Below are 26,833 nucleotides of genomic sequence, written 5' to 3'. Positions count from 1 at the left end.
ACATTGGAATGGACTCTTTTGTATTGTATGTCCTGTGAATCTTGATGTAAATCTCTATATATGGTCTGTATACAATTTTAACTCCGCCATTTCCACCCGCACTGGCCTGAAGTGAACTTTAAAGGTCGACCCACCAAATACTATTACTGTTCCCTTTTCTTTTCCTATAAGCAATTGCCTAGTAGAGAGGTCCTCCTGGTGTAAGCTAAGTACTACTATAAATACTATGTCGTTTCCAATTGTCTACAAGCTCGGTACTGAGCCAATTATTGATCATGTTTTCTCTTCAAGTGGTGATGTTCTTGCTATCACTGTGGGTAACTCAGTAAAGTTGTACAAGGTAAAGGGTCTGTCTAAGCCTGAGCTTTTTGCCGAATTGAAGGGTCATAACAAAACGGTTACTTCGGTTGACATTTCTCCTGATGGATCACGGATTCTCACTTGCTCTCAAGACCGGAATGCCCTTGTTTGGGAAATGTGTGAAGGTGAATATAAGCCAACCTTGGTGCTTTTGCGTATTAACAGAGCTGCTACCATTTGTCGTTGGAGTCCACTGGGAGACAAGTTTGCTGTCGGATCTTCTGACCGGATCATTGCAGTTTGTTACTATGAAGAAGAGAACGATTGGTGGGTGTCAAAGCACTTGAAGAAGCCTTTGAAGAGTACTATCACTAGTTTGTACTGGCATCCCAATAACGTACTTTTGGCTTGTGGCTCTACAGATGGTCACACTCGTGTATTTTCTACCTTCATTAAAGGTTTGGATGCTAAACCAGAAGCTACTGCTTGGGGTTCCAAATTGCCTTTCCAAACCCTATGCTCTGATTTCGTCAGTGAAACTGGTGCCTGGGTTCATGGTGTTGCATTCAATGCCACCGGTGAAATATTAGCCTTTGTCAACCACGATTCCAGTCTTAATATTGTCTATCCACAAGGTGAGGGTTTGCCCCCATTGGCCTACCATCTGGTTAAAACTAGCCACTTACCATTCAGATCATTGGTGTTTGTTAACGATAACAAAATCGCCGCAGCAGGTAACGACAATGTATTGGTTGTTTTTGAAGGTGATCAAAATGGCTGGAAGGAACTTGGACCTACAGAAAAGATATTGGACCCTATTGTCAAGCACTCGTCAACGTTAAGAAGTGCTGATGACGATGATGATGAAATCTCCTCACATGATGCTTTGAACATGTTCAAGCAGTTGGACTTGAGAGGTAGAGTCACGAAGACCACTACTGGTGGAGCCAACCAATCAACTTCTCATCAAAACACCATTACTTCGGTTAAGTTATATTCGCTGAGCCATGTCAGTACCTCTGGTGACGATGGAAGAGTTGTTGTCTACAAAGTTTAGACTGCATTACATTTTTAAGTGAATTTAAAGTTTTTTTTGTATCATTGATGACGTTTATATAAATAGAACTAATCAAATCTGCCTGTCCTTTAAATTAAATGTTAGTAAAGAATCCTTTAAAAAAAGAATAGAATAAAACTCGTGTTGGAACCTTATAAATCAGCTATATGAGCTTTGGTAATATAGTTTTCTTCATGAACTTTTTTGGTCAGAAGCAGAACTGAAAATTTTGTTATCATCATAATAAGGGTTTAAACCAAGGAGTAAGTTAGATTAATTTAATAAAACATACCATTTCAGAAAGAGGGAGTTGGTCAGTCAGTCTTTAAAAGTAAAACATAATCAGACAGTGAACTTCTATAAATATCTATACTCTGTTAGTAAATTGAAACGCTCAAATAACAACAACTTTGCGAGGTATGTCTATGACTTCAGATGGTGATGCATGTATGTTATCCTTGGCTCATTTGTGTTCACCGGACATTTGTTGTGTAACAATCATCATTATAGCCATTCCTCATTTAACAGAATTGAATAAATTTGTGAACCCACATACCAAAATGAAACAACAATACAGAAGCGACCTGCGCCTCTAGCTAATTGGCCGCTTGGCTGACGGAAATAAAAGCTAAAGAAAAGGAGAGGAAAGAGAAGAGAAGAATTATTAAAAGAGAAGATGAGGTTAAATACTCAATCCAGAGTGAGAAAGTACGCACCTCACAATATAAAAATTTTCGGGGAAGCAAGATTTGTCCGGGTAACCTTTACGCGAAACTGAATGTTTGCACGACTTTATAATTTGTTTTCAGTAATATCTTACATAATGAAGTATGGCTGTGTCGGTGATGCTAAAACAAAGAATGAAGTTTCAAGACAGTCCAAGTTATTGGTTTGAGAGAGGTGTCCTAGGACTAGTTCTTCCAAGAGCATGCGCAAAGTTTCTTGCTTACATTTTTGTAAGGGTGAAAGTAAGTAATATTGCAAACATATAATGCTTATGTAACCATACAATTACAATATTTTGTTTAGACGCCATCACGCCCAATTCTAGGGGCGTGGGGTGTCAAAGAAGATAATAGCGAAACTTAAGCCTTACTGATCGGTATACCCTAATTCAATTATGTAATGCCTCAATAAAGCAATCAGAATTCACAATAATTTTAGCAATTAATTAACACCATTAGAATTTGTAACAGCTATTACTTGAAAAGTGTTTGGTTTATTTAGAATTGGCTGTGATAAAGATAAACTACTACTTCCATAAAATTATTATTTTCATACATAAGAATTAGAGGGCCATAATGCCGCCCGCCACTGACGAGAGAACACCGTTAGTTCGCCAACCTTCTACAGGTTTTGATAATGATGAAGATGATAATGTTGTTGACCCGATTAATAGCACCGCGGTCTATGATATGACAGGATCATCCGCTCGTAGTCGAAGTAGAAGTAGAAGCAGAGATAGATGGTTTCCATTGAGACATAGCAACTCTATATCTCAAGCTGATTTCTATAGAAGACCAGATAATGAACGACCTGTTCTCCAAAGATTAATGCAATCCCACTACACAGTCACAAATCCCTTTGGTGGTTCACCTTATGAATCGTTAGCACAATCATCCTCTTCCTTGAATTTGCAAGCATGTTTCCAAGAAGGTGCTAGTGTTGATCTCGAGAGTAATGGCCGTCGTATGTCGATTCTTGGGACCATGAGACCCCAACGACTTATTGGTGATTATGTTCCCTTTTCATGGGAGAGCCATAAGGTTGATACCATGAAAATGAGTAAAGGTGGTAAGAAAGACTATTATGATAGTTTGAATGAGTTGGTGGAACGATATCAGGAAATTGATAAGTTTCTTGATATGGGGAAGGTTCATTTGAACATTTTATCCAACTATACAAAGGGGAAGGGGGATGATCTCCCTCCTTTGATAGAGGGACAGCATTTTGAGTCGTTCAATTTAGAACATGGTGAAAGCACCAACTCCATTTCTGAAAATGGTAGTCAAAATCCAAGGAAAAACCTTAAAGATATACCTGGTGGAGTCAATGAAGGATCTATGATTTTAGGATTAGATGAGGAAGCAGATGCAAAAGATGTTTATGTGGCAATTATGGTGAATTTCTTGATCAACTTTCTTTTACTTATTGGTAAAGTAATTGTTACTATGTTAACCAATTCGATTTCGGTGGTTGCATCTTTAGTTGATTCTATCTTGGATTTCCTTTCAACTTTTATTATATTTATTGCTAATCGATTGTCATCCAATCGGAGTTGGAAAACCCAACATTTGTATCCTGTTGGTAGAACAAGATTGGAACCATTGGGGATCTTAATCTTCTCGGTTATTATTATAATTTCTTTCTTTCAAGTTGCCCAAGAGTCTGCAAAGAGGTTATTCTTTTCTTCTCCAGCAGACAGGGAAGCGGCTAAGATTGGTCTTAGCTCCGTTGCCATTATGCTGGTTACTATTGCTGCAAAAGTTGGCTGTTGGATATGGTGTGCTAGTAGTCCTTCCTCCTCAGTACAAGCATTAGCTCAAGATGCATGGACAGATATCGTGTTTAACTCCGTGTCATTGGCTGTTCCCACACTTGGATACTATATGAATGTTTGGTGGCTCGATCCTGCTGGTGCCTTATTCTTATCCGGATACATTATTTACTCTTGGTGCGCTACGGCTTTTGGGCACATTGATAATCTTACTGGGGCTGTTGCGGATACAGAAGATTATAAAGCCATTCTTTATTTGGCCTATCGGTTTGCCAACCCCATCAAAAGTATAACTGCACTTCAGGTGTACCACGTTGGTGATAACTTGAATGTTGAAATTGACATTGTGTTTGATCAGAACGATAAGTCTTTGAGTTTTGAAGACTATCATGACATTGCCGAGGCTTTACAATATGCAATTGAGACTTTACCAATGGTGGAAAGAGCCTATGTCCATATCGATTACATGGAGGGTAATTTCAAAGGTCATCTTAAATAGACTCATAACTAATTATAAATATGATACTCATTACAATCAATGTATGTATATGTATATGTATATGTATATGTATATGTATATGTATATGTATATGTATATGTATATGGTAGCCATAAAACGGTTGTTGATGTGCGCCAAATCAAATTATTTAGTATCACTTTTCCTTCCCCAGCTGAGCTGCAAATAAATTATCATAGCCATTCAGATAGTCTATGAGACGACTCCACCGTCTTCCTCAGGAGCATGGTATGTCTTTAACTTTACGTAAGTCGTTGTTGAATCCACTATTTCTAATAGTAACAGGGCCATTTATCGCCTGGTTCATTTTTCATACGACACGTAGTATTGATGGTGATTCGATCACTCTTTTTGATTATGATGATTTCAAAAACAGCCAGCATCTCTTACAATCTCATCTAGAGGAAAGTTATATTCCTAAGAAAGTTTTGGCAGCTATTCCCATTGATGTTGATCAAAGTTGTATTTGGCAGAAATTGGAATCTGAGTTTGATCCTAGGCTATTACCCGCACTTTGGCTCCATGATTTGGGACTTTCACTAGATTGTAATAATAACATTATCAATAATGGTGGCAGTCTAGTGGAGAACTCTTTAAGTCTCCGTTTTAGTTGGAAGTCGTTCTTGGGTATTTCTCATCTACTTTCTAACGATGTCGAGTTGAAGTCTTTGAGTCTTATGCGTGTGTTGGAAGATTTACCTCAATATCTGGTACAGTATACTTCTTCTTCTTCTTCTTCTTCTTCTTCTTCTTCTTCTTCTTCTTCTTCTTCTTCTCCCTCATCTGACAAACTTACACCACTCTGGAACGAAATTATTGTGACAAATTCTCCCGATATCGCTCTAGATTCTCATCTTAGAAGATTTGTGGGACTTAATTATTTATACCATTCTGCTCCACCTCCAAAGCAAATTGGGTTTCTATTTCACGACTCGCCAACGTTTTACGTTCCTGTAGATCAAGAAGTCTCTCAAGATGAGTTGGAGTTAGAAAGACTAGTGAGTAACTATATCTCTCACGCTGAAGACGGGGAATTTTCTAGCATTCTGATTACCAAACAGACCGCAAGATTCCAATATATCTTTAACAGATCTCCACAACAGTCTTTCTGGAGAAAGGAAGAATCAACAACATTCTTCGACAGTCTTGATGAAGTCCCCTTAACGAAAGAAGATTTTGAATTTGACTTCAATTCATTTTTGAGTCAGCCACATGGGACCCCTCTGGACAAAGAATTGGCTGCAACTATTGTGGAAAATTTACACCAGACACCCAACTTCACAAAATATTTCCATGAAGCTAAATGCATTGGTTCCAACCATGGTGATCATTATGACTGGCGATTTTTCAAGCAGCTACAGTACTCAGAGTATGAAAAACGAACTGTTTTTCATATGCTTGTACGGGCATGGTTACAGTTTGCTAGAAATTCTGGCTTAAAGACTTGGCTAGCTCATGGAACTTTATTAGGATGGTATTGGAATGGGTTAGCCTTACCTTGGGATGCTGATGTTGATGTCCAGGTTAGCATGTCCTCCTTAGTAACACTTGCTAAAGAATTCAATCAAACCTTGGTTATCGATACAAGTTCGTTAGATCTTGACCAAGGCATTCGATCATATTTTTTAGATGTTTCTCCAAGTTTCTTCAGTAGAAACATGGGAAATGGGGCCAACACTATTGATGCTCGCTTTATTGATACTAAAACAGGATTCTATATTGATATAACAGCGTTATCGTTTACCAATGATTCCAATTCATTTGAGTTTGATGGAACTTCTGGAAAGGGAAAGGAATTAATAAGAATGTTGGACCCTAATGAGAGGAACCTAGCTCATACATTCAGTATGGATAAAGAGAATGTCCGTGACATACTAAAAGGCCTTAGAGAGCATTATATCAATAACAGAACCATATTCAATTGTCGCAATGATCACTTTTATTCCTTACAAGAATTGCATCCACTCAAGTTTACTTGTTTTGAAGGCGTTGAAGCACTTGTTCCTCTGGGATATCATAGGATTCTTGCTCGGGAATATCCCAAAGGCTTGACTAGTAAGTTCCACGAATGGCACAGTTTCAAACCCTTTTTGAACTTATGGGTTCCATACAGGGTGTGCAAGAAAGATAACTATGGGAACCGATGTTTTGATAAGGAAACCCTTTTAGAGTTAAAGTACATGAGGCAAATAATAGAAGCACATAAGCTACAGAATGTTGCCAACTCGCAGAGGCAATTGAGAAATGGCTTCAAGGATGAAGAAACTATTCGAGAACTCAAATTATCAACCTTTCGAATGGACCCATGGGTTATTCGAAGGAGTCATATTATACGTGATTTGATATCAGCGCAATAAATTGTGACAAAATGCTAGCAAAAATCAAAATAAAGAAGGGGGAAAACGGGGGCGTATGTTATTTACTTATGTATCAAGTTCTTTAACTTGTAACTCCTGATTGAGATACGGTTTTCTAGGATCACGTCCACCTTTGGTTATATCGGTACCGTATCTTGAAGGGGGCCATACTATTGTGATGACTTTCCCTATTACCAAGGCCTGACTAATGGGCCCAAATTCATTTGAGTCTATTGAATGTGTTGTGTTATCTCCTTCTACCCATAAGTGGTTTCTGGGTATTGTTGCTTGAGATCTTGGATATGGAGGTGATCTTGGGAGCACTGTTTCACCTTGTAGGCCAACCACTCTTTTTGTGAGCAACTTGTGAGGGTCGTTAGGAGACTTGAACATGACTATATCACCTCTTTTGAAGGAATCGGGTTTCTTGAGACCGAATTTCTGCACCATCACTATATCATTATCTTTACCTGGATTGAACGTGGGGGACATTGAGAACCCACTAATTTGACAAGGCTGAAAGCCATGGTTGGTAAACGTATATAGTACAGGAAACCAACTTAGTGTTAATAAGGCTGTTTTTGCTCCTGAGGGTATTGACTTCATATCAAGTTATATGTGACATGCACTTGCAACGTGATCAGAAGTCATGGGCAGTCAATGTTGCGTGCGACTGTGATTTGATGATAATGTGCGGATCAAAAGAAAGGTCTGTAGCGAACGACTTCCGTCAACAATCACAGGGTTGATACAAATCAACTCAATTCAACTCAATTCAACTCAATATCTACTATAAGTAGGATTGCGTCGAATACCGTACACTACTCCCTTTATACGGTGTCTGAAACGGAAGTCAAAGGTACCATTCCGATTTAGTGGTGAAAATTTTTGAAACTCACAGTACAACTACACAGTATACTTCTACGTGGTAGTACACCCATACCCGTATATTCATAGTTAAACACAATGGCAGACACAGGACTATTAGACCAGATTCTATTGGAGGATATTGCCAAAAGTTGTCCGGTTGAATTTCTTGCTTTCCACAAATGCATGTCCAAGCCAGAACCTGATCAAGAGTATTGCAATAAAGAACAGAGTCAACTTCAAACATGTATCAAGACGGGCGTTCCCTCGTTCCAGCGGATCCAAGGAGTTTGTGCTTCTCATTTAAAGACATACGAAACGTGTCTCCGTAATAATAACAGTGATACCACCAAATGCAAAGTACCGTTGGATTCGCTTCGTCTGTGTGCATTTGGCACATTAGACAACGCAAAGTAGTGGTTAAAGTTTTATATAATAGTATAATTACTGGGTCTATATGTGTCCTTACAAATGTATGTAAACTGTGCTATTATTACTGAATAAGATACTTAGCAGCAACATTGGCTAAACGGATCTCAGAGAGGAAATCATCAGCTATCTTTCTGATTTCAGGGGACTTATCATGAGTCAATTCAATATCGTGCTCGTGGTGAAGTAATTCGTGTTCAATATCTTCTTTATGTTTGATGTGGACGTCTGGATCAGCATCACGATGGTATTGGTTCCAGTGTTTCTCTTCATATTCCTCTTCAAAATCTAGATGGTAACCTGGACCATATCCAAAATCAGGCAACTGCTTCTTAGAAGCTACAAATGCTTGCCATTCCTTCAAAGTGACCTTTCCATCGTTATTAGGATCAATCATCCCGAGAATTGTTTTCGCTACATGGTCTTTAACTTGTTCACTGATGATCTCGTGATCATGCTCGTGTTCTCCTCCACCGGAACCATCTCCCACCACATCTTGCCTTTTTAATCCGTATAAGTTCAAGATATCTTCTTTGCTCCAGGTCTTGGTGCCGGTCAAGTCATGGATTAAGAAGAAGGCATCAGAATCGTACTGCTCTGTTTGATGTACTTGCTGCATGTGCCACGAAGCAAAATCCATTCCTTCTGGTTTCACTTGTAGTTTGGCCGATACAAGAAGAGCCGAGGCTAACGCTAAGATAGGGAAAAGCATAATACAAATTGTACTTTCAACCAAGTACGTGATAGTACTTCTATATGATACTTCTGTGTGACAGTACTAAATTGATAGCACAACCTCAATGAAGTCGAGCCGAAACAGTGTACATGGTCCTCGCACGACCCCAATAGGAACCCCATAATTTAAGTGAGACTAAGCTTTGCTGTCATACGCTAGGGTTCTATAGTGTTTGAGTATACCCAATAGTATATATGTGTTATAGTTCTGGTATGTCTAATCCGAACCTCCCTGTGAAACTGACTGAACTGCGTAAAGGCAGAGAAACGCAACGGTTCAATCCTGAATCTGGAGCCAGAATGGTTGCTGGATGTATTTGTCTTGCTGAAGATAAGGATAAGGTTCTAATGGTGCTGTCGAGCAGTCATCTGGGAAAGTGGGTGTTACCTAAGGGTGGCATTGAGACGGATGAAGGTGAAGATTTTGTGGTTACTGCTGTTAGAGAAACTTGGGAAGAAGCAGGAGTTGAGGGGATCGTTTTAAATAAGCTACCTGTGGTATATGATCTGAGAGGTCAGAAGGCCCCGTCATTGAAGCCTGGTGAGGAATTTGATCCTCATAAGTATGTTCCTAAAACGGAGTTTCATTTCTATGAATTGTTAGTCACGAAAATCAGTGAAGATTGGCCCGAAAAGGAAAGGGAAAGGCGATGGTGTACCTTCTCTGAAGCGCAACATGAGCTTTTAAAGGCCAAAAGACCCGAGTTGGTAGCGGCGTTGGAACTGTCTGTCATTGTTAAAGACAGCGAATATTAGGATTAAATATTACATTATAAAAAGACCTAGAAATCGATCAATCAATGAATGAATGAATGAATTATTTACTATATACTATTTGAACAACCCACTCATCAAGTTGGCAAACATGTTGTTGCCTCCATTAGCGTTGCCCAACTTCAAATCATAATAAAGACGTCCCAAGTAGTCAATGGAATTGGTGAGTTCATTGGCTTCAATTGTCTGTCTGTATTCGTCGTAGAGCTTCATGAACTTGGCACTGGAATTCTCTCGCGATAATGTCAATGCAAGCAATTGCACGAAATTTAACAAGGGGCAATTGTCATAGAACTTAACAACGACTCCTTCGGTTTCTATGATTTCAGTGGGTTGCTTTGCGTTAGACAACTGTTCGACAAACCGGTTCACAGACTCCAGTACAAACTTGATGTTCTTCAAATACGCGTAGTTAATCACTGCGCGAGCCAAATATAAACCAGGATCATTCAGTCCATCGCTTGCCACGTACCATTGATAGAGAAAATCAACATATAATGGTAAACATTGGTGAGACCCTAACACCAAGTTGACTTCAGCCACTTGGAATAACTTGTATGAATCTTCAGCGGACTTAGACAGGTTCAAACTCTGTACTCGTTGTATGAGTTTAGAACCGAACACCAGATGCAAATCCGAATCGCCAAAGGGAGATCCAGATGCTGTTTTTGACCATTTGATGGCCTCTTTGGAGATATCTATGAGAGTATTATCTTCAGTATTGGGGAACTTATTGATCACCTCGATCAAACGCTGTTTATGGTCATTACCAGTGACTCCGGCCTCTTCGTATACAGCAAGAATGTAACCTACTAAGTCTCCAGCAGATGCATATTCTTTTTTATCAGCTAAGGCATTGGCCCCCTCATACAACAAGTCCACCGCCTCCGAATACTGTTTTGCCTTGACATGTCTATTAACAATTGTTCGGATTGTTTGGTGGGCTTCGTAATAGGCTCCGCTCTCAATTCTGGTCTTAAACCGCTCTACTGTTCTCTTCAATCGATCGGACATAGTTGTATCCTCTTGTGAGTATGAAACGGTGGTTAGTTGATAATGAAACGTTTCTGTTGGGGTTAAATTTTCTTTACAAATGCGAATACTGAGAATCGAACCAGGCTACATATACTGTGGGCGTAACCCTTCAACGTATTAAAGAAAAGCTATATTAAGTACTATAACAACGGAAAAGTATGAACTGCCAGTAGCAAAGATAGTATACTACTTTATTTGAATCTTATTATATGACGATGCTGTGTGCTAATTTTCTAAAGAGTACTTTGTACCACATTAGATTGAATTTATACTTCATTTCCCTCTTCATAATCATCTTCATCATCTTCTTCTTCGTCTTCTTCTTCTGCTTCTGCTTCTGTTTCTGTTTCACTGGTAAGGGAAACTGGATTTCTGTGTAAGTAGTACACAAGCTTCATTTCTTTCATCGGAATCTTGGTTCTCCCGATCCGCATAGCTTGTTTAACTAATTGTCGCGCCCTATGAACTGCTGAAGGGTTGAATATACCTCTAGTGTAAGCTTCTGATTCGTATAATATGATCTCATGGTTGAAGGAGTCATAAATGACCAACCGATAAAGAACCAGAGACCTTATGAACCTTCTTTTTGCCTTGAAATCAATATTTCTAGTTAATATAATCCATTCAAGCTGAGGGAACTTGTCCAAGGTTTTCCAGCCTCCATTCAGGAAGCCTAATACTTCGGATTCAACATTTCCAAAAACTAAGTACTTAAGGTTATTTTGCATGCTTTGAAGCAATACAAACATATACTTGCTGAATAACTGAGCTCTCTTGGGTTGGTATTTTCGAGATCTAAATATCAGTGGTCGTTCACCCTTCTTGGATTGGCGCACAATCGGTTTACCTTTACACCAAAAACTAAAATATGTTAAAAGGGGAAGCCATGGTCTGTTGTGGATAAATAGGTTATCTGCTGAAACTGGTAAAGGATAGTTTCCGTTAACGTTAATGTTCAAATGGGTGACGTTGGCCGGAAGGGCCAAAAGGAGTTTCGACCATAAAACCTCTGGTTTTGATGTAAACCCCAATCCACAGGTAATAGTGTGAAGCATATCCATCAGACTTATGTTATGCAAAGGAGTTTTGTCATTAATGTTCTTAATGTTCAAATAACACACGGGAAGTCCTTTACGTTCAAGTACGTGGCAGTTCTTTTTATGGAACCTGGAGTATTCAACACTTACCTCCTTGAGTCGATACAACACATGAAGATGAGTGTGGTACGCCTCTCTACATGTTAAAAGGAAATTGAGGATGCTACCCGTCTTCCGATCTTTAACATATGTGAGGAAAAGTATCCTATCTATGATATTTGGATGTAATCCATCAATAGCACTGTATTCATACTCCATTGTGGCTTGACTTTGATGCTTATAAAAAGTACGTAGTAACCGCTGTCCACAGCTTTTTTTTTCGCAGCCATTTGAAATGGGGTGGAAATTATCACTACATGGTCTAATTGGTATGGTTTGGATTGTATGTGGAAGTTACAGTATAACGAAATTAGCATAACGTTAGAGGGTTTAATAGGACTTACCTGTTATACAAAACAGGTTGACACTATTAATGTGAATGATATATTCCACTATTGTATAGGCTATTGCTATTATTCACGTGAGTAGTGAGCCCATGGCAGCCGTTTAAAGATCATAACTGTAACTAGAAGTAATTGATAAATCAATAAAACATTATCCAAATTCATTAACCACTTAAAGAAGCATATACCATTCTGATTGTCAATCAGCCGCAATATGGCTATCCTCATATCACTTTAATGTCTAATTTAACCGAAACAAATGTTTACAGTCAATTAAAGTCTTTTAAATTATCCTACGTTTTATATCCCTAAGTTTTATAAATATATGTATTCATATAGTGCATTATCAACTAGTGATGAATATTAGGGTCCGATAATCCATGGTCTTACTTCCGTATGTCTTTTGGTGCACGCACTTCCCCGAAAATAGCGAATCAAAAAAAACTATCTTCAAAACGGTTGTCTCCGGGTTATCCAGCGACAGTCGTCTTTCAAGAGTAACATTCATATTTACTTACAATGAGACCTGCTGTGATGTTATTGAAACATGTCCCCTTAATTAAGTTTGTTGGAGGACCTCACCTTGCTCCTGGTATGTGACAAGAAATTTTACAACCAGACTTCTGCGGTTAACTGGTGATTAATGGCAATATACTAACATTATAATTGCATAGCTGGCATTTCTCATAGTGTCAAGGCTCATCCTTGTGCTCCAGAAGGATTAGTTCCCGCTGCTGCTTCTGCTGCATCCGCTATTGTATCTAGCATCTTTAAGGGATCGTTGGAGCCAAAGGACGGTGAATACTTCTCCAGATCTGAATTACCAGCCAGATTCAGGTACACACCTCCAACTGAGCTTGAGATGGAAGATATCATCTCTGGAGGTGCCGAGGTTGTGTTTTAGATGAATTAAACAAGTACATACGAATATAAGCTTTATTTATTGAATGCAGAGTGTCTTTTGTAGTAGAGAGAGAATGAAAACCAAATGAAACTCTCAAGTAATGGCGACTTTCAAGAAGTACAAAATGTGAATGAATTCAGTGTTTTGATATATATAGTTGTGTCAAGCTATTCCAAGGCTTTGATAGTTATAATGGTAAGTGAAGCACTTACTACTATTGAGATGTCCGGGTAACGTTTTGTCGCAAAAGTAATTTGACAGAAAATCGCTGGGATCGCCACCAGAAACAAGCCATACCAACCATCACTAATTCTGGACATCGAACACTGGCTGGCATTGTCAAAAGAAAACATTAATATATAAGACACAAGATGGAGCATAATCCATTCAAATGGGGTAGACCCGACGATGCGGTTTATGGGGCTTATAATCATCAAATTGCAGAGGCAGGAGTTAATTCACTGTTCCCCAAAATGAACACGCAAAATCCCATCATCACTGGTACATCAGTTATTGGTATTAAGTACAAGGATGGTGTGATTTTAGCTGCAGATAACATGGGATCATACGGGTCACTCATGAGATTCAGCAATGTCGAAAGATTGCTAACTATAGGTGAAAATACAGTAGTAGGTGTCTCTGGAGATATTAGTGATGCTCAACAATTAGCTCGTTACTTGGATTCATTGGAGTTACAAGAAAATGTTTATGATAACGATGGTGAAAACCAATTGAAGGCTGTCAATGTACATGAGTATTTGACCAAGTTGTTGTATCATCGAAGATCACAAATGAACCCCTTATGGAATGCATTAATTGTTGGAGGGTTTGATGAAGCTGGCGAACCATTTATGAAGTCTGTTGACTTGTTGGGGGTTTCATTTTCCTCTTCTACATTGGCCACTGGGTTTGGTGCACATTTGGCAGTGCCATTGTTGCGTCAAGTGATTCCTGAAGACAAGAAATATGTGGATGTTACTGAAGAACAAGCCCGTAAAGTTATTGAAGACTGTATGCGGGTTTTGTTCTACAGAGATGCCAGATCTATGGATAAATACTCGATGGTGACCATTAAAAAGGGTCAAGAACTTAAGTTTGAGAAAGACTTGGTTGTGAAAGATCAAAATTGGCGATTTGCACAAAACATCAGGGGCTACGGCAATGCCCAACAGTAGTAGAATGAGATGTATACGTAATCGAAAAGATAAAAGATAAATGCGGAGAGAACACAAACTTTTGTAGGACCATTCGTACTTACCTGTGTAGTAAAAATGTGATTATTAGTGACAGGAATCGACGATGGTTAAATTGAGGCGTAGGATAGCATGTGGTGAGAAAGAGATACGAGGAGGAGTAAGGCCATATGCAACAGAAGTAATCCATCAAAGCCCCGATATGACTCTGACTTCGGAAGGTTCGACATAGGTTTCACGTTGAATTGAATAAAGACGGGAATGAAGATGTCATAGTATGAAGGCGACATAGGATTATAATGATGACATTCTATCAAAAGGTGATACAATACAATAATAACTACAAATTAGTAAGTGACATGGCGTTGCGTCGAACCCTGCAATCGAACAATCTGTGGTAAAAAATAAATGTGTGAACACATTTATCCAATTCCAACATTGCATTTCGTATTACGACAAAGCTCAAAAGTAAATTAATAATATCAACAATCAACAATAAAATCCAGTTCAGGAGTTCCTTGTACTTGAAAGTTGATATCTAGTGATATCTTGTGATTTATACAACCACTGATGGACGTTATTTGAAGGCGTTATCTGATTATTTTTAGAAGGAAGTCGTTAGCTCAAGATCAATTGCTGTCATTCATTATGAGATGGTTTTCTTCTTCAACGCATACTAAAAGAAACCGATTTCTGTAGGGTCGATCTGTACAACGGGGTAACAACATATCGGAACACAATCACGGACCTTACCGCATTCCGATGGTCGGCTAACTTGGTATGCAACAAAGGAACAGCCTACAATAGGCATGCTTGCCCATTTGACTTATCCCCCACTTATCTAATTAACAATCTGTATAATCGATTTTTAGCGTATCTGATTACGTTTTACATGAGAACTATATACCAATAGTTCTTTGGTCGGTGACATGCATTATGCTTCACCTTTTTGGAGTATATCAATAGCCTAAAACTCATGAGTTAACATCTTGTTGGTGCGGCTTCGCTACCCATATGGTCGCCCACGTTTTAGTTTCTTTTTCTGTGGAAGCCTCTTGCAGCAAGCAAAGAAGCATGCTGCGCGCAGGTTGGGGTGTTTACTGGTGGTGAGAATTACCACAGAAATTTGTATATAGTGGAGGTAATGGAATCTCAACTCAGTTCCATTTGACATCACTACCCTCCATTAAAGTAGAAGAACTTATCCAAAAGTACAATACAACACAAACTGCCAGATCTCCTAAATCATTATTCGGTCAGCACCATCCATTGTTTTAACGATATACAACAAAATTATCCAGCATCACCTATCTCCCTTTCGACATAGATAACTACTGCAGTTATCAACAATTAGCTGTGTTCCATGAGCTTTGACATTACGTTTTTAGGTTCCGACGGTGGTCCTATAGAGGGCCACAATTGTGCGATACTATTAAAACCATCTTCTATTTCCTATCAAGATATTATTCAGAATGAAGCCTCACAGCATCTATTATGCATCGACGCAGGCGCCGGCATAGGCTCACTCATCAATATATTTACGAAGGATGGATTGATTTGTAATAAGCATGTCAACCTGAGGATTTTGACACACCCATTCCGGAGTTTAGAACAAAAGGGGGTAACCTTGAAATCTGAAGCCATCACTTTGGCTCACCGCATATTCGAGAACCAGTCACACTATCTTATAACACATCCTCATTTAGATCATATTAGCGCATTGGTTGTAAACTCAGCTGGGTTCAAGACAACCAAAACAGTACACGCTTCTTCTTATACCACCAATGCATTGGCCAAGTACGTTTTCAACGGAATCATATGGCCCAGAATGAATGATTTCCATTTGGTCGATTTGCATAGCTACGACTATAATCTGCATTTCCGTGTCAACGATAGCTTTGAGGTCTCTTTGTATCCGCTATCTCATGGAGACAGTGAAAGCGCGGCGTATCTTGTTACTGATCGTTGTGGAAATGGTGCAAAGGTTCTAGTGTTTGGCGACTGCGAAAGTGACTTGGTTTCTGGTTCAGGCAACATATTAAACATATGGCGTAACATGGCTTCGTACATTGTAGATGGCACGCTCAAGGGGATTATAATAGAATGTTCTCTGTGTAATGCCACTGAACTTTCAGAGCTTTACGGACATATAACCCCGTACTATTTGATAGAGGAACTTAAGGTACTCCGAACGGAATGTCGCAACCTCAATCCTCAAGTCAAGGTGCCTCTCAATAACTTGAACGTGATTGTTAACCATGTCAAAGATGGACCAACGGATCCTCGAAGAATCATCCAAGATGAACTTTTTGAGTTGAACTTAAGAGAAGGTTTAGGGTGTATTTTTTCCGTCGCTACCGATAGTATCTCCATCACGTTATAGCCATACCGTTAAGGTAAAGCGTGCATTATAATTATTTCAATTCCTTCCAAAATGTACATACTACTTCATTATACATATAAATAGTCTCGTTGTATAGACTGAATCACATATCAGTAACAATTGGAGTAAGTTTTATTTTAACTTATATAAACTATTTATATGTATTTATATATACCTAGTTCAGTTTAGTAAAGTTACAATTACCTTTAAACAATTGTATAGGAGTCAGCAACAATGTTACTGTGCAAGTCAAAAGGTAAACTCTCCTCACCATCATCATTGGACACAACATCTACAATCTTTATTCCAGCAAAGCATGTGTCGCTTTCAGTTGCATTGGTGTTTGTGTAGTTGATCTTAGTTTGAATGGGGAACAATGCATCTTCATCATACACGGGAAGAGAGAACTCAATGGTACCAGAAGGTTCATCTGAGGTCACTTTGTCAATTGTAAATACAATGGCTCCGTTAGCTCCATCAACATCATAGCTAACGTTTTCATTACTAGAATCAGTCAAGTTAATAGAATGAGGATCTTCTGAACCTATTATTAATTTAATGTCTTCTAAAAGAACGTCTTGGTCAACATTATTCTCAAGGAATTTCTCATTTAACTCATATTCAATGGTGACTTGAGCCAAACCATCGTCAACAGATGTCCATACTGTGTAGATAATAGGTAAGTAATCAGCTTCGTCTGACTTGGCTTGCCATCTAAGAACACCCAAAGCCTGATCGTTGGATGGGAATGACTTACCCTTTTTCAACCCAATGACACTTCCAGACACAAATAAGCTACGATCAACGTTGGGGTGAGTCTTGAATTGGATAGCCTTCGATTGAGACGTTTTTTCCAATAAAATTTTGGAGTTGGCATACTCTTCATTGTTTATTCTCAATTGTAAGTCTCCCTTTACCTCACTTGAGTTAATAGAACCATCCCGGTTTATGGAAGCTGTGATCTTTTCAATGATGGTAATCAAAATACCGTTGTTTGCATGTTTAGGAGCGGAGGGAACTGGTGTAGAGGACGCTTGTCTACTTTCGGCAAAACGAGGAGCAACCGCTGGAACATGTTGTGGAGCTTCTGGAGCTTCATAGCCTGGTTGTCGACTTGGAAGTGCCAGTTGTTTTACTTCTTGGTTTAATAATGATTGAGCAGCAGGGTCACTTGAACCTAAATGTGCTGTAGGGGCCTTCTTCTTTCCTAATTGCAACCCTCCACCGTGTCTAGGACCTCTTGGAACACCACTGATACTTGAAGATGGAGCCGCAGAAGGAGAGCTGCCATAGCCTTCCATGGTGGACTCTGTGTATGATGGAGTGGAAGCAACAGTAGCAGCGGCCAGTTGGGAAGAGTAATCACCCAAGTTTATGTTAGCTGCATTGTATGCTTGATTGGCATTTGAAGTTGTTGATTCCATGTACTTTCTTGCCAATTCCTTTCTTTGTATTTCCTTGGCCTTTCTTCTTCTTTCTTCATTGGCTTCCAATTCCTTGTTTCTCTCAATGATTTCTTGAATCATTTCCTCATGAGATACCATTTCCAAGAATGTCTGCACCTTGGAGATAGTCAAATTCTCCTTGAACCCCAAATTGATGATTTCATCAAATGCACTCAAGATCTCAAAGGCAGAATCAAAAATCTCCTTCTCATCAATAGATCTCAACATGTTGCTCACTGACAGGCCAAACAAATGCAATGTGTCAATATCCTCCAAAATGTTCGACGACTTGTTGGTGATCAAGACAATGTAGAACTCTTCCAACGGCTGGTACACGTATCTAACATTTTCATCTTCAACTGTTGTATGCTGTGAGTTGGAGTTGGAGATTAAAGTGGGAAACGCAGCCAAAAGCATTGTGATCCTGTCCTTGGTCAATTCTCTAAATTGACGCGACAAAAGGGCCTTCCCTCCATGTGTACATATTGATGCCGCCAATACAACCATTTTCACTTTTGATCTATGCTTTCAAATGGTAGTTAACACTTTGTTATTGAAATTTTTGTTGATCGTTTCGTTGGTGGTGTTCGTGTTCACTTCAGCGGACACTTTTGAATGTGGACACGACCTATCAGAAAGTAAATAGTTTTACACACTGCAGCAATATTACGCAGTAAAGACTTCAGAGGAAAAGCTATGCTACACTTAACAGTAGCAGAGATACTCTTGTATTATGTTTTCAAAAAGAAACCCCAGATGTATTACGTTCTAATTAAAGTTAGGAACGAACAATGTGTTTGCAAAAAAAAGGAAAAGGAATTGACACGGACAGGAATTGAACCTGCAACCCTTCGATCTGGAGTCGAAAGCTCTACCATTGAGCCACCGCATCACCCTTAAATTATTTTCCTTCTCATATTTTACAGTGCAGCAGTAACTGCGTGCTACCATTGAACATGTGGTGTCCCTAACACCAACACGATTGTCACCTGACCCAACATACGTCAATTACAAAAATTCAAATGTATTCTTCATTTAGACCACTTGTTTCAACAAGCATTCATCATCTGGTTTATTATCATATGCAACTGCTAGTTCAAATCACTACTATAATTAGTTACTGCTATGGTTACTGTTTTTCGTCTTCAATTTGATTTTTTGGGGTCAAACTTTTACCAAGTTTTCCTCTTAGGTAGTCAAATAATGTTAAAAAATAAATAACAGTAAGTACCTTGTACCTAATCATGGGAAGCTCCATGTACGGAAAGTCTAGTTGGTGAACAACATTGATGTAATTGTTCTGGGGTATGAAAGTTCTGGTATATCGGTAATACTCTTCCGTGGATGTGAATGTAGAATTGTTTTATACCAAACTCTGGAGTTTAAAGCATAGTCAATAAGAGAGAGCCCCACTAGGCAAACTCCGAAAGTCAGTACAATGGAGTTAGCCGGAGTCTCGTTGCAAAGTGTATTCTTGTCGTTCGGTGCTATGCAGTTCCGATAGCATTTCTTTCGTTTATAGTAAGTACTACACAGTGCATGACCAATAAGAGTCATTCCCGGAGACCAACAATTATTGAGATGGACCTGTTTCTTAACTCCGAGAAAAATAGATGTTGATGTCGTCTCGTCACAAGCACCCGTTGCCAGCTGCACCAATTCATGGCTGCTTGTTCCTGGCGAATGTTCATTCAGTTCAATATTGATTACTACTGGATTGGACTGTTCACTTCTGCCCCTCCCTTTTGAGGTCCGTAAACTCCGCCCCTCCTTTCATGCTGGTGATGAATTACGAGGGGGAAAACTCTAAGCGCATACTCTCAAAAAATGAGTGCTTATCTCGCACATTGGTATTGTCCAAGGTAGCGCAAATAATACTTCAATTGAACTAGTTTGTGTTAGGTGGGTTTCCTGTACACACCAAGGCTTGCCCAGTGGATACTTTGGAGGACCTCAAGAGTCACATTAAATTAACAAACGAGGGGAAATTTAGGGCCACGAACTATATCGTCAAATGTGATTAGGTGAATGGATGTTCTGGAATTGAAGTCACCAGGTGGTTCTGAATCGCGCTGAAAAGTCATCTGAGGACTCCGAGCCAATCGACTGATGCCCCTCCAGAATCTGCTGTTTTCCTGTACCCCATACAATGCGGAGAAACTCGGACTCTCAAGTTTCGATAAACGTATAAGACACGACCTCCTAGGACGAAGACTCTAGTACTGTCAGTAAGCATGTTACTAATTCTATTTAGTTTTCCATGCTTGGGCTGAACTGCCATAGTAGTACTAGACACCGGCAATTCACATGATACTCTTACTAGTAAATTAGCATCGCTTGACCCTGAAAACTGCGATCAACTAAAATCACTCACAGGGCTATCTAGGAAGTTTATTTTTGCTTCTATTTTTTTATTGTCAAACCTTCCTTGAGAACTTCCTAATTTGTACTTCCCCATTTACGCAGCATTTTACCACACGTCCCCAACTCTCCTGCGTGGTGGAGTGATTCAGGAAGGGCTTTATCGGAGACCATCGATCAACGAGAAGCAAGTTCGTGGATACTAAAACATTATAAAAGGGGCCGCTTTCCTCCCAATTCTTCTCAAGTAGTCTCCTTTGAACTCCATTCTATATTCTATAGAGACACTTGCACGCATAAATACAAATTATAACTATGGTTGATATTCCCAAAACTCAAAAGGCCGTTGTGTTCGAAACTAACGGTGGTCCATTGGAATACAAGGAAATCCCAGTTCCAGAACCAAAGGCTAACGAAATCTTGATTAATGTTAAGTACTCTGGTGTCTGTCACACTGACTTGCACGCATGGAAGGGTGACTGGCCATTGCCCACTAAGTTGCCATTGGTTGGTGGTCACGAAGGTGCTGGTGAAGTTGTTGCCATTGGTAAGAACGTAAAGGGATGGAAAATTGGTGATCTTGCCGGTGTTAAGTGGTTAAACGGTTCTTGTTTGTCCTGTGAATTCTGTCAAAAGTCTAACGAATCTAACTGTCCCGATGCTGATTTGTCTGGTTACACTCACGATGGTTCCTTTCAACAATATGCTACTGCTGATGCTGTCCAAGCTGCTAGAATCCCATTTGGAACTGATTTGGCAGAAGTTGCTCCAATCTTGTGTGCTGGTATCACTGTCTACAAGGCCTTGAAAACCGCACAATTGGAAGCCGGACAATGGGTTGCAGTCTCTGGTGCTGGTGGTGGTTTAGGATCACTTGCCATCCAGTATGCCAAGGCTATGGGTTACAGAGTCGTTGCTATTGATGGTGGCGAAGAGAAGGGTGAATTCTGTAAGAGCTTAGGTGCTGAAACTTACGTTGACTTCACCAAGTCTTCAGATATTGTTAAAGATGTCGTTGCCGCAACTAACGGAGGTCCACACGGTGCTATCAACGTTTCAGTTTCCGAAAAGGCCATTGCCCAATCATGTGAATACGTCAGAGCCTGTGGTACTGTCGTCTTGGTCGGATTGCCAGCTGGTGCTCAAGTTGTTACACCTGTTTTCTCAGCTGTTGTGAAGTCTATTTCCATCAGAGGCTCTTACGTTGGTAATAGAGCTGATTCTGCTGAAGCCATTGACTTCTTTGCAAGAGGCTTGATCAAGTGCCCAATCAAGGTTGTTGGCTTGTCTGAATTACCAAAGATTTACGAGTTAATGGAAGCCGGTAAAATTATCGGTAGATACGTGGTTGACACTTCTAAATAATTGATCTGCGGTCTGGATTCGAGATCATCCTTATGATGTTTAATGTTACGAGATTATTAATTTTATACACTGATATTACTAAATAAATGTACATGATGAACATTTAAATCAAGCATGTTGCTTTTAATTGCTCTTTATATTCTTAATGTCTTAAGTAGGGCCGGGAAATGTTGACATTGACATAAATGCATATCAACCCCAATATTATTGGGTTGAAAACGACTTCATCTACATGATATTTCAAATTAGGTGTTTCGAGTGCTTATCCCATTGTGAAATATTGCTTGAGCTTCTAGCGAGTATAGTTGTGGTCATAATTTCCTAATTAGTACTTTAGCGCTAAATGTCTTAACTCCATTAAGTACAATGTGAAATTTCACAAACTCAACATGTCAATTGTCTATTTGTACCTCTTCACTAATACTTACACTTCGAATGCGCTCGTAGATACCAATGTCATCACTACAACTTTTTTCTTTACGGCTGAAATACCTAAAGCTCGAATGGTTGTTGGCCGTTCACCTTGAAATTTGTAATGGACCCACTTTTAGAGGGTTAATAGGGATTGTAGGAGAAACTTACTTACTTAATTGTATTTGTTTTATAGGTGTTCTCTTCCCTCTAAAGAACTAAAACTATTTAATATAACATTATTAACACAGAAATAATGGATTCAAAGATCCAAGTACAATCCATTAGATTGTAGTAAAACTGAAAAGCAAAAACCTTTAAGCATAAGAGCTCATGGGCATGTACTTAGTATGTCAAAGACTTAAACACAATGGACTACACCATCTGCATGGGTATGGCACTCAGTACCTCCTGTACTATGGGCATGGTCGTGATCGTCTGAAGTGTGAGAGTGATCGTGGTCGTCTGAAGCGTGAGCGTGATCATCATGGTCATCTGTTGAAGTGGGAGTAGCTGCCACTGGGGTGGTAGAGGAAGATTTAACAACACTTGATGAACCGCTATCACCTGAACAACCCACACCCGGAACAGTAATATCATAAGCATATACTTCAAGGGCAAAGAGTCTTAACGAAACAGAGTTAATAACCGCGTAAGATGAGTTTTTAGAAGCCAATTCAAGTGAATCCTTGTATCCATCAGCATAGTGACCAACAATACCGTGACCCAATACAGTAGTATGCCAGAATCTATGAAGTAAATCAGTTGCCCAAAAGATATTATCTTTGCTATTGGCAACAGTCCAACCTTGAGAGCATAATTGAGATAACCTTCTTCTTGTGGTGAAGGATAAATCACAGATCACTGTTTCATCTGTACCATTTTCACCTCTCCAGTGACCAGCCCAGCCATCAAACTTACAGTTACCATCAATGTCGTCACAACGGAACAACATGCCACTCTTTTCTGCATTGACAACACTGTCAAAAACACCAGCGACGGTTGCAGGGAGACCACTTCCAAAATACTTTCTGAAAATTTCAGAATTGTTTCCGTATTTAAGAGTGTGATCTCTTGCATGAGCAGCGATTTGCATTGCCTCATCCAACCCAGCACTCAATTGATTGAACTTGGTTTGGTTACAGGAGGTGTGAATAGGGAAACTTTTTTCCCAATTATCGGTCCAAACATCCGATGTTGAGTCGCTTTGAACGTAAGTAGTAGCAGATACTACTTGACTTTCCAAAGAAGTTGAAGACTCGGCTGCAATATTCGAAGCAACTGCTAAAAGTACACAGATTGTCTTAAACATTTTCTGTTGATGTGTCGGTGTTGAATGATATTTTAATTAGAATTATTTCCTGAAAACATGGCGTTCAAGCTGACTATATATACGGTCGAAGTTGAGTTATAAAGTTTTCATCTGATGAGACAATCAGCGATGCCTAGTACAATCAATTTGGATTGTTCCACTTAGACCTAAAGAAGTTGCAATTAAGTAGATTTTTGCTTGGAAGCACCCTAATGGTACTTACTATGATTTTCTTGGTAAACCTTGATGGTTGAGCTCAGAATGATTTTGTGATATCCAACAGCATCAACACTAAGTCATGAAGATAGTGACTTAAATACATTAAAACATAGAGTAAGCGAGACTACAATCCCGTCTATTTGATATCTCTTTTATTCATCGACTACAAGAAGTATTCAATTCAATTGACTAGGAAAATTCATTAGCCTATTTATATAACTGAGTCCACTGGCACCATAACCACTATTACTGTAAAAAAAAAGGTTGCAAAATGCGTACAGTACTTTTTTTCTTGGAAGGTTGCATCACAGAGGAAAGTAACACTAATCTAATAGTCTAATTGCGATAATTTCAGAAAAACAAGAGTCACCAGTCAGTGAAGGCATCTCAAAAGTTCTTGGTAATTGCCTACAGAAAGTATAAAGGCAGAAGAATGTCACCATGACTCAAAAAATCGGCAGTTAACTCATTTACCCTAAGGAAAGTGAAAGAGATGAAAACTGGTAACTGCTTGCTTTTGGGTCTAGCCCTCGTTAATGGCGTTTTGGGAAGAACGTTGACTACAACTGAAGGTTACCGTCTTGCGTCCATTGATACCACGATCTTTCGAAGAACCGTAGCCGAGGTTGATGAGAGTTCTGTTGTTACTGTAACTAGGACTGCCACTAGTTCCGAACTGAAGGTTACTGACGCTGCTATCACAAACTGTGCCTTCATCAATAGTGCCTATGTCTGTGTTGATAACAGTGGATTTGCTGGGAAGTTGATCCCCACTCCAACTTCTTCAAGTGATATGCCAAAGCTGTATACTGATTGCCACGCACATGACACTTCTACTTTCTGTGTTGATTCAAGTGGTTCTGAATATGAATTTGTCACGCAGAATTCAAAACTGTCTACTGGAAAGCTGTGTCATTTCCATGCCGGAGTAGAGCATTGTGTTGGTGATGATGAGTCAGAAGTTGTTTGCGAGAAGGTCGAAAGGGATTATAACAAACCTTTGCGTATTGGTTTGCTTTTTGTCATGCTTGTCACTAGTGCCATAGGGGTATTTTTCCCAACTGTATTTAAGAAAGTTCCAAGCTTTGGAATCAATTCTCTAGTTTTTGTATTGGTTAAGCAATTTGGTACGGGTGTTATCATCTCAACAGCGTTTGTTCACTTGTTAACTCATGCATTTTTAATGTGGAACAACAAATGTATCACTTTGAGTTACGAATCTACTGGAACTGCCATAACAATGGCTGGGTTGTTCTTGGCCTTCCTTGTCGAGTATGGTTCTTCTAGAATCTTAATAGGAAATACAGTTATCCAGGAAAAAACGGAAGAAGCTTCTAAAGAAGGAGTTGAATCCAACAGTGTGTCCTTTAATAATGAAAATGAAACAATCAAGAAACTGGATTTGATAAATGTACTTACTACTGAAGCAGGTATTATTTTCCACTCTATTCTTATAGGGATCACATTGGTTGTTACAGCTGATTCATACTTTATTACATTGTTCATTGTTATTGTCTTCCATCAATTCTTTGAAGGTCTCGCCCTTGGGTCCAGGGTTGCTGAATTGCAATACACTTCGATGTTACACAAATGCGTTATGGGAGGTGCTTTTGCATTGATTACACCTATTGGAATGGCTATCGGATTAGGAGTATTAGAGAAATTCAATGGAAACAACCCACTGACCATTATAGCTTTAGGTACTTTGGATTCTTTGTCAGCCGGAATCCTTATTTGGACTGGTATTGGCCAATGGTGGGCAAGAGACTGGATTCACGGCGAATTGAGAAACGCCAATATGATTACAACTATTACAGGTTTTGTTGGGCTTATTGGTGGACTCATATTAATGAGCTTTATCGGAAAATGGGCCTGATATTTAGATTTAATGACTTTTATAAACCAGATTAGTAAAGCGTGTTTTTAGCTATCTTTGTAATAAAAGAAGATTAATACATTCAATTGAGAAAGTTGTGACTTGAAATTTGCTACAGTTTGTCCCAACAAAACACAAGTTAATCAAAACACCGTATTTTGTAGTTACATATGAAATTAATAACGTGTTTAATAACATTAACACTTTTTTAGGTTCCAAAGCTAAGAGACATTCAAAAGGAGAAAATCCTAAAAAACAAAACAGATGGTGTACCAAATCCAGATGCTTAGTATATATTGGTGTGAAAAAAAGTACCAATATCTACCCAAGAACAAACCAACTTCATGTAGTAGCTGAAATTGTCAAAGAAACAGATAAAGTTTGTTTCCTTTAGTCGGAGTTCCCTTCGTCAGTCAAAGATCACAAGCCAATTTTAAATCACTTCAATGGCCGAAGTTCAACGTTGAAATCAGATGAAACCTAGGTGAAATACTCGGCTAATACAGATTAAAGAGGAAAAGCAAAAACATCAAAATATATAATTCCTTTTGTACTGAGTTGAAAGCACTCGCCACCGATTTTCGCGGTTTCAGGATTGGTCAAGTTGTGAATAAAGTCACGTTTGTACTTCAAAGTAGGAAAAGAAAACAATAGAATCATCTGGGAACCTGTTCCCAGAAGCTGTCATTTTAGTCAAAGACATTGCTAAATCGAGCGCGAGAAAAGATTCTGTAACACACGCCCTGTCCAAGAGAGGTAAATCTTGTTGACAAAATGAAAACTGATTTGAAATAATGCACGGCGTTAACTTTGAAGGAATTCGTAACAATGTTTTTGTCCTTCACCAGTGTAATCGGATTAAAATTCGCTTTATTCAAACCCGCTGTAATAAGGTCAAACTAGTGATAATTATTTTTAGTTCTTCAAAGATACATCTTTTTGAGGGTACCTGAGGCGTGTTTTATGCCAAGATTTTGTCCATACATAATTTCAAACCTATCATTTACTGATCTGAATGTAAGTATGCAATAAACGTACTTACTTCTACTCAGACCACGGGACGTAGTATCAACTTGTAAAATGCTATTTTAACTAGAGAACAGCTTATTATAGCCCTCATCCTTGTGAGATTCCTAGTTGTCTTTAGAGCCTTGAAAAGTGCAAAAACTACTCGAGAAGGCTTCTTATTGTATCTTTATTTTTTGCGATCCGGTACCTGCATTATGATGGGGACAGGGTCGCATTTTTAAAAGTAG

The 26,833-nt window shown here is 39.1% G+C and overlaps 13 protein-coding genes and 1 non-coding gene across 14 annotated transcripts; 8 read left to right on the top strand and 6 right to left on the bottom strand.

Moving 5' to 3' along the window:
• Window positions 1-226: 226 nt before the first annotated feature.
• ARC40 (Arc40p) lies at window positions 227-1,357 on the top strand (the record flags this gene model as incomplete). Its single annotated transcript, XM_043191593.1, has 1 exon — window positions 227-1,357. One exon carries the CDS (start codon window positions 227-229, stop codon window positions 1,355-1,357), a length of 1,131 nt encoding a protein of 376 aa, XP_043048900.1.
• A 1,301-nt stretch (window positions 1,358-2,658) lies between these two features.
• KQ657_000768 (uncharacterized protein) lies at window positions 2,659-4,353 on the top strand (the record flags this gene model as incomplete). The annotated part of the gene is made up of 1 exon (XM_043191592.1): window positions 2,659-4,353. The coding sequence occupies one exon, from the start codon at window positions 2,659-2,661 to the stop codon at window positions 4,351-4,353; it is 1,695 nt and encodes a 564-aa protein (XP_043048899.1).
• Window positions 4,354-4,565: 212 nt separating this feature from the next.
• Window positions 4,566-6,728, top strand: KQ657_000767 (uncharacterized protein; the record flags this gene model as incomplete). Its single annotated transcript, XM_043191591.1, has 4 exons — window positions 4,566-4,599; window positions 4,697-4,704; window positions 4,752-5,086; window positions 5,231-6,728. The coding sequence occupies 4 exons, from the start codon at window positions 4,566-4,568 to the stop codon at window positions 6,726-6,728; spliced, it is 1,875 nt and encodes a 624-aa protein (XP_043048898.1).
• A 1,360-nt stretch (window positions 6,729-8,088) lies between these two features.
• Window positions 8,089-8,736, bottom strand: KQ657_000766 (uncharacterized protein; the record flags this gene model as incomplete). Its single annotated transcript, XM_043191590.1, has 1 exon — window positions 8,089-8,736. The coding sequence occupies one exon, from the start codon at window positions 8,734-8,736 to the stop codon at window positions 8,089-8,091; it is 648 nt and encodes a 215-aa protein (XP_043048897.1).
• A 236-nt stretch (window positions 8,737-8,972) lies between these two features.
• Window positions 8,973-9,515, top strand: KQ657_000765 (polyphosphatase; the record flags this gene model as incomplete). The annotated part of the gene is made up of 1 exon (XM_043191589.1): window positions 8,973-9,515. The coding sequence occupies one exon, from the start codon at window positions 8,973-8,975 to the stop codon at window positions 9,513-9,515; it is 543 nt and encodes a 180-aa protein (XP_043048896.1).
• A 75-nt stretch (window positions 9,516-9,590) lies between these two features.
• KQ657_000764 (uncharacterized protein) lies at window positions 9,591-10,547 on the bottom strand (the record flags this gene model as incomplete). The annotated part of the gene is made up of 1 exon (XM_043191588.1): window positions 9,591-10,547. One exon carries the CDS (start codon window positions 10,545-10,547, stop codon window positions 9,591-9,593), a length of 957 nt encoding a protein of 318 aa, XP_043048895.1.
• Window positions 10,548-10,834: 287 nt separating this feature from the next.
• On the bottom strand, window positions 10,835-11,923 carry KQ657_000763 (uncharacterized protein; the record flags this gene model as incomplete). Its single annotated transcript, XM_043191587.1, has 1 exon — window positions 10,835-11,923. One exon carries the CDS (start codon window positions 11,921-11,923, stop codon window positions 10,835-10,837), a length of 1,089 nt encoding a protein of 362 aa, XP_043048894.1.
• A 704-nt stretch (window positions 11,924-12,627) lies between these two features.
• KQ657_000762 (mitochondrial 37S ribosomal protein YMR31) lies at window positions 12,628-13,012 on the top strand (the record flags this gene model as incomplete). Its single annotated transcript, XM_043191586.1, has 2 exons — window positions 12,628-12,700; window positions 12,783-13,012. The coding sequence occupies 2 exons, from the start codon at window positions 12,628-12,630 to the stop codon at window positions 13,010-13,012; spliced, it is 303 nt and encodes a 100-aa protein (XP_043048893.1).
• A 371-nt stretch (window positions 13,013-13,383) lies between these two features.
• Window positions 13,384-14,187, top strand: PRE4 (proteasome core particle subunit beta 7; the record flags this gene model as incomplete). The annotated part of the gene is made up of 1 exon (XM_043191585.1): window positions 13,384-14,187. The coding sequence occupies one exon, from the start codon at window positions 13,384-13,386 to the stop codon at window positions 14,185-14,187; it is 804 nt and encodes a 267-aa protein (XP_043048892.1).
• Window positions 14,188-16,794: 2,607 nt separating this feature from the next.
• Window positions 16,795-18,540, bottom strand: RET2 (coatomer subunit delta; the record flags this gene model as incomplete). Its single annotated transcript, XM_043191584.1, has 1 exon — window positions 16,795-18,540. One exon carries the CDS (start codon window positions 18,538-18,540, stop codon window positions 16,795-16,797), a length of 1,746 nt encoding a protein of 581 aa, XP_043048891.1.
• A 313-nt stretch (window positions 18,541-18,853) lies between these two features.
• KQ657_000759 lies at window positions 18,854-18,925 on the bottom strand. Its single transcript has one exon. It is a non-coding gene; the product is annotated as a tRNA-Trp (tRNA).
• Window positions 18,926-20,709: 1,784 nt separating this feature from the next.
• Window positions 20,710-21,759, top strand: ADH1_1 (zinc-dependent alcohol dehydrogenase; the record flags this gene model as incomplete). Its single annotated transcript, XM_043191583.1, has 1 exon — window positions 20,710-21,759. The coding sequence occupies one exon, from the start codon at window positions 20,710-20,712 to the stop codon at window positions 21,757-21,759; it is 1,050 nt and encodes a 349-aa protein (XP_043048890.1).
• Window positions 21,760-22,531: 772 nt separating this feature from the next.
• On the bottom strand, window positions 22,532-23,482 carry PRA1 (Pra1p; the record flags this gene model as incomplete). Its single annotated transcript, XM_043191582.1, has 1 exon — window positions 22,532-23,482. The coding sequence occupies one exon, from the start codon at window positions 23,480-23,482 to the stop codon at window positions 22,532-22,534; it is 951 nt and encodes a 316-aa protein (XP_043048889.1).
• A 129-nt stretch (window positions 23,483-23,611) lies between these two features.
• ZRT1 (Zrt1p) lies at window positions 23,612-25,577 on the top strand (the record flags this gene model as incomplete). The annotated part of the gene is made up of 2 exons (XM_043191581.1): window positions 23,612-23,618; window positions 24,187-25,577. 2 exons carry the CDS (start codon window positions 23,612-23,614, stop codon window positions 25,575-25,577), a joined length of 1,398 nt encoding a protein of 465 aa, XP_043048888.1.
• Window positions 25,578-26,833: the final 1,256 nt, after the last annotated feature.

The sequence above is a fragment of the Scheffersomyces spartinae genome (genome assembly GCF_019049425.1).
Source record: "Scheffersomyces spartinae strain ARV_011 chromosome Unknown scaffold_12, whole genome shotgun sequence".
NCBI lineage: Eukaryota > Fungi > Ascomycota > Pichiomycetes > Serinales > Debaryomycetaceae > Lizanozyma > Lizanozyma spartinae.
The sequence above is the reverse complement of the archived record's forward strand: the minus strand, read 5'-3'. Positions and strand labels throughout refer to the sequence as shown.